The following is an 11,702-nucleotide window of genomic DNA, read 5'->3' as shown; positions in this document are numbered from 1 at the left end:
CTGGGGCAGACCCAGTCGTGGTCTGCCCTCTTGCACCGCAGGAGTCACATAAAGCTGTTCCATCTAAGTGTGCATAGGCCAATTTTGCATTGCATCTAGTACAGTCAAACACATTTTGTGATGCCTTGGAGGCTCTAGCTTTGCCTATCATGGTGCCCAAACACAAAGCCACACACACAATAAATAAAGCAGACACATATAAGCTCAGGCTTATAATGGAGAAAAGGAGCAGTGAATAGAGAAGCTCGCACACAAACTCCCCTAATACACCTTCCCCCCTCCAAACAAACAGCAATCTTTCCCCCAGTGCACTCAAAGCCCTCAGTAAATCTTTTGCTGCAGGGATGCCTGGTGTGGTGGTAATCAGCTTTGTCCCTGTTAGTTCAGTGCTGCTTTGCAGAGAGAAACACTGATCCCAAAAGTATACTCCCTGCCACACAGCTCGGACCGATGGGGAGACAGAAATTGAAGGAGGGAAGTTAAGAAAGAGGCAGTAGGAAGCCTGGGCTGGCTGTGATTGACAGACTGTCCGCTCTGTGTAAGCTCCGCCCCTCCTCCCTGATGCCTGGGAGCTGACTCAGTGAAACTGAAAGTATAGTGGTGCAGCACTGTCAGTTAATGTAATCAGTGAGACAGGGACAGAGGCCCCTGTTCAACAACGAAGCATAACTCCTTTAACTCCAGCCTTTCTAATTTAATCAACAATGGTAATGTAAGATTACCACTGTTTTTTAGATTGTGAGTGTGATGCGCTCCCCATTGTCGTAAATGGAGACCCGGCGGTGCCATTCCGGCTTCAGCAAAGCCTTCAAGGCACTGCCGGGTCCCAGTGTCATGCACATGCGCAGATGGACCGTCGCGCATTACACAGAGTCCCGTCGCTGGCAGCGATGGGCTGCCAGCAGCCCAGGGGAGGACCGCGCTAAGGGCGAAGACTTCGTGGGACCTCACTGGAGGGGTAAGTATTGGTAAATACCAGACAATTTTTCGGCAGTATCACAGTGATACTAAATGAAAAATTCTGCCGGTATTTGCCTTCGTTATTAAATTGGGGCTATACTGTGTTCCAGAGTGTAAAACATCCCCCACTACATAAAACAGTTACTAATAAAAGGGCAGCAGGGAACCGCATTATAGAAAATGCCCCAACAAAGTCCTGCTAATCAGGGGATGGGAATATACTCACCGCTGCCAGCCATCGGGTCATGTGTTGGGCTATTGGGACACGGACAGCAGTTTCTATAACACACTGTGGTGTGTCCTTCCCTGGCTTGTGTCAGGTCGCCAGGGACCCGGACACAAGCTTCACAGTAAGCTGCAAAGGATCCCTCCCGAGGCATCTATGTAGCACCTGACAGTAGTAGGAGTCTGTCAGCCTGTCCTCAACGCTGAAGAAAAATTAATAGAAAATACAAAATATGGGCTGGAGCTCAGCCTGAAGTGACAGTCTCCCTCGAGGCATATTTCTAAAACTGGGGGTTGATGGGGGATAGAGAGGGAGGAGCCTATCGCACTTTCTAAATTTGAAGTGCCAGCTCCACTCAACCACCAGTCTATACCCAGTGTCCTCTAGTGGATGAAGGAGAAATTTGGAGACATCCAAGTTTGTGTTTGCACATTGGGGTAGTGTTTCAATACTCACTTTTACAATAGGAGCTTGGGTTGCGTCTGGTTTTTCCCGTTATAGGCAAAGCCTTCTGATTCATCTAATAAATAATTAATAAGGCTGTGACCTCATTTTGCCCATGTCTTCATTTAGTGTTAAGTTTCAAGGGTAACAGGATATGTTTTACCGAGAATTTACAGTCTTAATGCACCCCATCAACTGTTGTGATACTTAGAAAACTGAGCCGTTTGATTTTATGAAAAGAAATCAAAACAAAAACGAATTGGTAATGCAGCAGAATCATTACAATGCAATTAGGCTGAAGAAAACAGAAAATTCAGCAACTCCGGAATCTTTTTTTTATACTTTAATTTTCCATATATAGAAGAAATCTATATACAATCAGTGTGCATTTAAACAGTTTATAAAGTCAATCAGTTTACTGGATATCATACTGGCTGCATAGCACATTTGACATTATTGCCCATATCTTAAAAAAGGGAACACAAATGGATTGACAATAAAATTTTGGCTGGTTTGGACAATAGAGCTCATGTATATCAAGTTGCCCGGTATTAAAAACAAAAATTATGTGAACGGTTTCAGGCTGCATAAAATGTCTTAAGTTTACCCACACATTTAAACACAACACTGACAACTGCTTAAAATTAAAAACAAGTAATCCTATTAAGTGTAAATTGGAACACTACATGACATAAGAATGGAATTAGTGTTCACTTTCCCCAATTTTTGTTGTTGTTGTTGTTTTTTTTTACATTCTGAACATTGATTCCATCAAAACTATTAAACCAGAAGACAAAATGAATATACATGTTTCCATACTTGACGAGAAGGCCTGAGTTGGTGGGGAAAGGAACAGTCAAAGAAAGCCTGAGAAAGGAAGAAATGTCCATTTAATTAATTTACAACAATTTACAGCAGTTTTGCTTTGTATAAAAAAAAAATATTACAGTTGATCACGAAAAAGAAAAACTGGCTATTTTACAGGTTTAGGTACAGGATTTAAATATTCAAGCATATGATGAGAAGCGGCAAGGTGGTTGCAGTGTACAATGTAAACAAATAGCTTTGGAAAGTGAACAAAGTTCTTGACAGCATTTCCCAGACAATAAAAAACCTCTTCAATTACTTGTCAACAAGATCATCGGTCAACATAAAGATAATTCATAGTTCAAAAGAAATCCGTTTTGTATTTTTTTTGCCATTTTTTTTCTTTTTTGTTAAAACGCAGTCAAAATGGGCAGTGCTGAGGTCTCCGAAATAGTAAACATCTTCTATTTCTTTTTAAAAATGCCACGTTTGCAGCACAGTGCAGCATATACCTTAAATACAAAAATATTCTCTGATCTGTTGTGATAATAGACCTTGCATTCAGGAAAGTAGTAATGTCTGCACTTGGCAGATACAGTCCATTTCTTTCAAGTCATGTAAGGCAATCACTGTGATTAATTTTACTGATTATGGCTAATGTCCAGGACTGCAATCCTTGTGTTATGTTTTGCGTCCACTCCATAAATGTTCAGGAGTACTTTTGTGATCTGATGAACACTCAAAAGGTGATCTACGACCCAAAGGAGATCTGGAGTCGTACGGAGACCTCTGGTCCAATGGTGATCTGGGCCCACTACTAGAAGCTCTATGGTCCATCTGCCAGTCTGAATGGTACCGGTAATCCCTGGATTTATGATGACTGTAGTCTGAACTAGATCTGTGATCCGGATGTAAACGGTGGTCAGAATGGGATCGATGATCAGAGAGAGATCTGTCTTTAGTATTTCCTTCCATGTTTGACCTATGATCTCTGCTTCTGTGGTCATCTAATTTTCTGTGTTTGCTTTCACTGTGGTACCTACAACAGAAATACCCTTTTATTCCACTGGATTGACATTTAGCATTTAAACAAAAAATAAATAATTTGAGAAAAATGTTTTTGGCAAAATTAACAAAAAAACAACAGGTATAGTAGGTTTTATTTTTCCCATACTAGGTAATGTGTCACTAAATGTATGTAAATATCTCAGTATAACCAACACTGTAACTAAACATTCGGTCTGGAACAGGAAAAAACAGAAGGAAGCGGAAACATCTTGAATGACAAAGAATGATTTGGTCTGAACTTACCTGTCCTGTTTGTAGTGATGATCCCAGTCTCTATGGTCTTTACCATTGCTGAAGCTGGAATACGGCCTTTTCCTGGGGTCACCTTTCTTATAAGCATCACTGTGGTGTCTGTCCTTGGTGTGATCGTGATACTGTGATAAATGCCTTTCAGAAGAATAACTGTCTCTGCTGCTATCATCATGGTTTGTGTTTTCTTTTAACCGATCTATATCTGAAAAACAAGCAAGGGACAGTGCACAATCACAATGCAATTCACCGACAATGGCCTTATATATGACATGCTGGACAACAACTTAGTCTATAGGTCTGTACACAGAAAGAGCATGTCATTTCGTAAAGGCAGCAGTGTAGATACATGTGTATGAGAAGACAGGGCACTGTACATATAGAAGAAATATTTAGGCAAAAATGGTGAGTGCTCCACGAGTTCGCAAAACAGAGGGCAAAAATATAATAAATGCAAAGTTCAAGGACAACATACAATCTATGCCAAGGAGTGCCAAATACACTTCGATATGCCTCAGTAATCCACACAGCTGGAACCATGCAAACCAAACTAATAATTGGAAGTCATCATCTTCTCTTTCTTACTCAATACAACAGATGGAGATATATATTTTAAAGTTGTGTAATTTTTACCAGGATGTCGAATGATTGTGTTCATACTACTGCTAATGTTCTGGTCATTGTGCTGTTCGTCACCCCATAAAAATGGAAAAGAAAAAGGAAACAAATTAATGAGCGACAGGCAACGCATAAAACCAATATGCACCAATTTTTCAGAAGAAAGTTCCTAAAATTATTATTGACAAGGACAACTACAATTACCTGAGCTTCCTGACGCTTCTTGATGGCATGTTTGTACAGTTTGTGCAGTTTCCGTGCATCAAATTCAGTAAATTTGGATACAAAAATCCATAGGTTCCTAAAGACAGATAAAGTTGAGGATAGCAACGGAATATTTAGAACATACATATATATATATTAAAAAAAAAAACACAATTCCTAATATAGCTTACATGAGCAACACATTAGCACATACACGCATCTAGTATGGTGGTACATTGAAAATGAACAGAAACCCAAGCCCAGATGCATGTAAGGATGGTAGAGATTACAGAAATCCTCCCACAGATAGTCCCTTATACAATATTTTAAGATGAAAAATGTGAAGGGTATTCGCTAACAGTGTTCCCGCTAGGCTGTTTTAGCGGGGCGCCGCGCCCTGCACTATTTTAAAAGGGAAATATTCACCCTGCTAAAACAGCTTGCTCTGAGCCTTACCCACCCGCGGGGCACCGGGTGAACTGACGCAGTGTGCACGGCATCTATTTACCGTGAGGGGAGAGCTTGGGGGAAGCCCAGCACCTCCGTTAGTGCTCGGCGCCCTGCACGCAGTCTGGCGGTAACGCCAAGCTAAATAATGTACAGATGTGTCCTCATACATCTAGCCTCCTTATGCGCTAAACAGCCCTGCTAGTTATGCCGTTGTATGACACGGTGCAGCAGAGCGTCGTTTCATGCAATTTTTTTACCTTCAATGCGTCTTATTCACACAGCTATGTGAATAGTTCACACAAGCAGCTTCTGCTGATTAAAGTGATATGCAGCATGCCTATATTCTGTGAGCGACTGCGTGTGTATCTGCATTCAGAGGCTGTAACACTGTAACTTAGTGTTTATCATGCAGATACTCACAGATGCAGAGAACATAGGCATGCTGCATATCACTTTAATCAGCAGACGCTCCTTGAGCTAAATATTCGCATCGCACAAAAAGATGCTCGACACTACAGAGTCGCATGGAGCTCGCAGCGCACAAAGGATAGAAGTATGTGGACACATCTGTAAGTATAGTATTACTTGGGCACTTTACTGCTTTTCTTGCTGGAAAATTGCTAGTGGTTAGTGTGTACAGCTCTCCGATCGTTCATGTGGTGACAAACTAACGCTCAGTAGGAACATTCCTTTCATCACACAAGTAATTAAGCTCTGAATAGTCTACACGCAAACATTTTGGGGTCTAAGGTACCACTTTTTGTTTTCAACCTGTCATCACTGAAATAATAACTTCATTATTACAATAACAGTTATTTATTATATATGCAAATTACGCAGCACTTTTACATTCACATCAGTCCCTACCATAGTGGAGTTAACAATCTACATTCCCTATCATATGAACACACCAGGGTTCAGCAGACAATTAACCTACCAGTATGTTTTTGGAGTGTTAGAGGAAACTAACACACCCAAAGGGACACCCACACAAACATCGGGAGGACATACAAACTCCACATAGATCAACCATTACCGAGACGAGAACTCATGACCTCAGTGCTGTGAGGCAGTAATTGTAAGCTCTACACAAACCAAGATAATAAACAATTTTGCATGCAGCATCTTCAAGCTTAACCACTCCCATGTCACAGAAGGCAGCATTCCTCTATCACCTTCAACCTGTCTCCTAGCAATGCCTGGAGGTGCTGGGACAGTGCTACTGTTCAAAGCAGCCATGTGAAAGCACCCTGAAGCAGGCTTTTGAGCAGCCATATAAAAACACCCAAATGTATATGGTAACTGAAGTCTTTACTATTAAACATGAAACCCTTATATGTATATTTTATAAATTGGTCTATTGTTGATTTTAAGTGATCAAATCACTTTAATGTTCCTACGAGCTATAATGGTGTTATCACCAGTAGTCCTTAGCTGCATATAAAGCCATTTTTTGGTCAAATATCCTTGTGTACTTTCACCAATCTTTTTTCATGTGTGAATGTAGCTTTGGGGGCTAATATAGGCAAATGACATCTAGGAGTGTGCTCAGATCTGTAGGTTGAAAGAAAATGAAAGATTTTTTTTTGTACTCACGATAAAATCAATTCCATTGAGTCCATCTAGGGGACACTGTAGACTGTAGGTTTAGGGAGGAAGCTGATGTGTAGGCACTAAATAGTTAATCAATTGGAGCTGACAACGCCCCACTCTCCCAACTCAGTTATTTATCTAACAAAGCCGAAAGAAGAACTCAACATGCAACAGCACCATAATCCATGAGGGAGGGAATGCAGTGTACCCCAGATGGACTCATGGGGATTGATTTTAGGGTGAATTAAAAAAAAACCCTCTTTTGTCTGGGGGACTCTGCAGACTGTGGGGGGAAAGGGTGTCAGGCAGCGGTCGAGCCGTGCGCAAAACTTAACGCCCAAACTGGCAACTAGGGCTACAAACGTATGCAACCAAAAAAAATACCAGATGATGTGCATGAAGGACCAAGGAATCTTCCTGCACAGCTGCACAAGAAGCACTCACAGCCAGAATAGAATGCACCTGGATAGGGTCAGGCACGGCTGCCCCAAAAGGGACAAAGCCTACTTAAAAAGTAGTAGTGAGCCACAGAATACGCAGAGACAGGACCACCCCGCTGGAGAGTGCCAAGGATCTGAAAGAAAAAAGTTTGGGAAACACGATCTTCTGGGTCAGGTGCACCAGAAAACTACTTTGGCTTGGAAAGACAACATAGCTAGTAGGGGTTCTCCTGGTATCCAAACAGGGCTCCAGAACACCCGCTGGTGTCTGGTGACCCTCTGCCAGGGCCAGCAGAGGGCTCTTGCCGGGAAGACCGATGCCCGCTCCTTAAAAGCCTAATTCCATAAGGGGGTTCAGGCAACCTAATACAATAATAATGAAAGACGACTATAAATGAACAAACACTCCTAATCAACAAACTGCTGTGTCTCTACTCGGTCACTAAAAAAAACCCAAACTGAACAGTTGGAGAAAGTGGAAGGGGTGTGAAGGGGGGTGGGGGTATCAGCTCCAATAGATAACTATTTAGTGCCTACTCCACAGCCTCCCCTCTAAACCCACAGTCTACAGTGTCTACCAGCCAGGATGAAAACAGACTAAGGGAAGACACAGACCCCTAACATAGTACAAATATGAAACTGTGTTTGAGGTTATGGTCTCTGCCTGAATAGGTGGACAATTATGTAAAAGGATTATAATAAAAAAAATAAAATAAAAAAAAATAAGCACACACTACTTACTTCCTCCATTGTTTAATTTGTTCTGGATTTGCATACTCTTTTAAGCACTCCGTAATGTGATCTCCAATTTTAATCAGACACTGCCTGGTGTGTTCAAGCTGTTCCCTTTCAGAAAGTCCTTTTTCTGGTCTGTCCAGCTGTTTTAATGCAGCCTTCACTGGTCTCATTCTTTCTTTGCACTACAAGAATAAAACAAAAGATTGTAACAGGTCAGATTCTATTATAGACTCCCTTTAGAATTCAAATCTGACAATGTGCTCAAATGACTCAAGCTCCTCTTCCTTTGAAATGGGCTAAATTAACAAAAAAATAAAAAAAGGAAAATCTTTAGAATATACATAGTCAAAATTAATTTTGTATAAACATGGCAAAAATAGGTTAAATTATACATACATTTAATGGGGATGTAGTTATCCTCCTTGCTGTCAGGATGCTGGCGCTCAGAATCCCGGCACCAATATCCCGACACCAGTCAGAGTCCCAGCGACAGCATTCCAACGGTAAGTAGTGGGGTTAAGGATAAGGGGTATAGGCACTAGTGGTGGAAGGTTAGGGTTAAGAACTAGGGACGGAGATTAGGTTTAGGGTGCAGGGAGGGAGGGATAGGTTAGGATACTTACAGAAAGGCATCGGTATCCGAACCCTGTCGGGATGCCAGTGTTGGGGTTCTGATCGCCGGGATCCCGTACCCAACCCATTTTATGTACTGCTTTAAAGTAATATGGTTATGCAAAAACTGCAAATTATAATTCCTAATAATTAAATGGATCAATTGCAGCCATTTTAATGGGCAGATTCCCTTTTAAGTTCGGTAAACAGAAGCATATAAAAAAGCTCCTTGTTAGTATATAATGCAGCTACTCCTCTTGCCCTTCTATCAGTAGCTGAAAGACTTCTTGATGTAGACAGAGATCATTCCCAAGAACAACTAGCCTCCTTGATCAGGTGATCAGCTACCTCACTTTCCTTGACTGCAACATGGAATGTTTAGTGACTTCAGGTTTCTTTCTGCCTAAAATGTCCATTTTGCTACCTCCATCATCATAGCTTTACTTTTGGTGCCTCCCTGATGATTTATCAAGACCACCATTGTTGTGTCGTCAAAGAATACACAGAGATGCTTCCCATTATCTGGTGATGAAACGGTTGCATGGGTTTTCATACTGCTCTCATTTCTAGTACATTTATGTGACGTTCCTTATCTTTTTGTGATCCTGTATCTTAATGAAGCTTGTAGCGGTGGAATCTGGCATAACTATTAACGGATATTCCTTTGGATTTTGTCACCAGTAGAGAGACTTGGTCAGAGGGTACAAACACAGGCCCACAGGGCAAGTATGTTTAGCTATGCCATCTTGCCCAGGAAACCGTTGAAGCACCTTTCTAACAGTTATCCGCTGATGAATTTATAACTGATATATGTCACATCTATTTTCAACACACTTTTCTTCTGATAGTTACCATGGCCTGTATAATATTTATTTTGCACACCCAGAAGTGTAATTTGCTGTGAGTGAATAAGTGTCCTTGCTTTGTTTACAATCTAGTCCCATTTCTGCAAAAAGGTCATCCCCTGCAGTGTCTTGGTATAAAGTGTCCCGAGTTTCCAAACATTGGGCTGTTGCAAAAATATGGCCATATCTGTACTGAGCATCCAGGACATGAGTAGAGGGCTCTTCTGGAAACTACTGTTGATAATATAGCTCTTGCTGAAAGAAGCAATGGGGGTCTAAAGGTACTTGAAACAGGTATTCTTTATCTTATTTGTATGATTTCTGTACGTTTTTTACAGGTGCTGCATGTTTACTTTCTCATTGATATCTGTATGAAGTGCATCTCCCCATAATCTTAAAACTCTTCCCAATGAAGCCATGGTGATACAAGAGTTATTAATGGTGTTCCTGAAGAGCTAATAGGATTTTTGGGTACTTACCGTTGGAGCCTTTTCTCTGAGTCAGGCTGGGGGACACTGCACCATGGGTTGTAGGTGGGAAGGCGTGGATTTGGCACTAACACTGAAATCTATAACTCCTCCCCTCTGCAACCCCTGACTTCAGTACAACTTCAAAAGTGCCTGGTAAGGAGAAGCAATACTCAGTGACACTGTCACTCCGAAAAATAAAAATGAAATTGACGGTCAATACGGCCCAAAATCATAACTCATACTCAATACCGCTGAGCGTGAGGGAGGGAACGCAGTGTCCCCCAGCCGATCTCAGAGAAAAGGATTCAACGGTAAGTACCCAAAAATTCTATTTAATCTTTCGTCTGGGCTGGGGGACACTGGACCATGGGATGTTCAAAAGCCGCCTCCATGGGAGGGAATGCTCAGATTGCCCGACCGAGAACTGTACACCAAAAATGGGTGTCGCCGGAGGCAAAAACATGAAACATGTAGAACCACACAAACGTGTGGACAGAGGACCAAGTAGCTGCACGACGAACCTGTTCAGCCGAGGCTCCGTGATGCGCCGCCCATGAGGCCGCCATGGCCCTAGTGGAATGAGCCAACACCCTAAGCTGGTGCCAGGCGCCCCGCCTCGAAGTAAGCCCTTGAAATCACTGAGCAGCGCCATCTTGCAATAGTCTGCTTTGTGGCTGGCCAGCCCCGTTTGTGGGCGTCATAGAGAACCAATAGAGTAAGGTCTTAAGTAAGATCAAAGTTCTGTCTAAATAAATGCGTAAGGCCCGGACCACATCCAACAGTGATAGATCGTCCTGGTCCCCTGAGGACTCTGAAGAGGAGAAGACAGGAAAAACAATCTCCTGGTTTAAGTGGAAAGATGAAACCACTTTCGGTTGAAAAGAAGGAACCGTCCTGAGCAAAGCCCTATCGTCATGGAAAACAAGAAAAGGTGGTTTTTGCAGGATAAGGCCCCCAACTCAGAGACCCGCCGAGCCGTGGCAATGGCCATAAGAAAAACCACTTTCCACATTACGAACCGAAAGTTCCACGGATTCCAAAGTTTGAAGCCGTAAGCCGGCCTCCAGACCGCCCTGCAGAAATGCTAAAAACCTTGGCAGGCGGAATTGGGCAGTATGTACTCCCCGCTGCTCACACCACACAATATAGGTTTTCCAAACCCTGTGGAAGTTCTGCGCGGAAACCTCCTGCCGCACCCGAAGCATGATCCTGATGACTGAAGAGAAAAAAACCCTGGCCTTCAAGAGCCCGGTCTCAACAACCAGGCCATTAAAGCCAACTGAGGTAGGCCCTCGTGACAGAATGACCCCTGTAGCACAAAATCTGGACGCAGAGGCAGACTCCAACCCCGCCCTGCGGCTTGCCTGAGACCCGTGGCGAACCACGACCAGTTTGGAGCCACTAGGATGACTGAAACCTGCTGCTCCCTGACTCGATGGAGTACTCTTGATAACATGGGAATTGGAGGAAAAATGTAGGCCAGACGGAAGTTCCAGGGAACTGTTATGGCACCCACTGCAAATGCCAAAGGATCTCTGGACCTTGCACAAAATCAAGGGACCTTACAATTGTGGTGAGACGCCATCAGGTACACCTCCGGCAGCCCCCATCTCTGGACCAGCTGCTGGAAAACCTCCGGGTGGAGAGACCACTCCCCTGGCAGGAACGTAGTCCTGCTGAGGTAGTCTGCCTCCCAATTCTCCACCCCCGGTATGAAGACTGCTGAAATTGCCAGGAGGAATGTCTCCGCCCAAGAGAGAATGAGACTTGCCTCTGCCATGGCAAGTGCGCTTTTGGTTCCGCCCTGTTGGTTTACATATGCCACAACCGTGGCGATGTCTGATTGGATTCTCACTGGTCGGCCCGCCAGGAGGGCCTGAGCCCCGTACAGTGCCCGATAATGGCCCGGACCTCCAGCATATTTATTGGGAAACCTATCTCTGACGATGACCAGGCCCCCTGGAGACAGAGGTTCTCC

The 11,702-nt window shown here is 43.2% G+C and overlaps 1 protein-coding gene across 2 annotated transcripts in view; it reads right to left on the bottom strand.

Annotated features, from left to right (window-relative positions):
• Nucleotides 1–1,966: 1,966 nt before the first annotated feature.
• The window catches only part of CHD1 (chromodomain helicase DNA binding protein 1), a 111,418-nt gene continuing 101,682 nt past the window's right edge, over nt 1,967–11,702 (bottom strand). For both annotated transcript variants that reach the window (XM_088444657.1, XM_088444658.1), the window contains 5 exons: nt 7,801–7,979; nt 4,577–4,673; nt 4,388–4,439; nt 3,749–3,959; nt 1,967–3,476 (listed from right to left, as the gene is read on the bottom strand). In XM_088444657.1, coding sequence (XP_088300783.1) covers nt 3,119–3,476; nt 3,749–3,959; nt 4,388–4,439; nt 4,577–4,673; nt 7,801–7,979 — 897 coding nt within the window. In that variant the 3' untranslated portion in view covers nt 1,967–3,118. The remainder of the gene's footprint in view (nt 3,477–3,748; nt 3,960–4,387; nt 4,440–4,576; nt 4,674–7,800; nt 7,980–11,702) is intronic.

This window comes from Taudactylus pleione, unplaced genomic scaffold (assembly GCF_031769625.1).
Source record: "Taudactylus pleione unplaced genomic scaffold, aTauple2 ptg000370l, whole genome shotgun sequence".
Taxonomy (NCBI): Eukaryota; Metazoa; Chordata; class Amphibia; order Anura; family Myobatrachidae; genus Taudactylus; species Taudactylus pleione.
The sequence above is the reverse complement of the archived record's forward strand: the minus strand, read 5'-3'. Positions and strand labels throughout refer to the sequence as shown.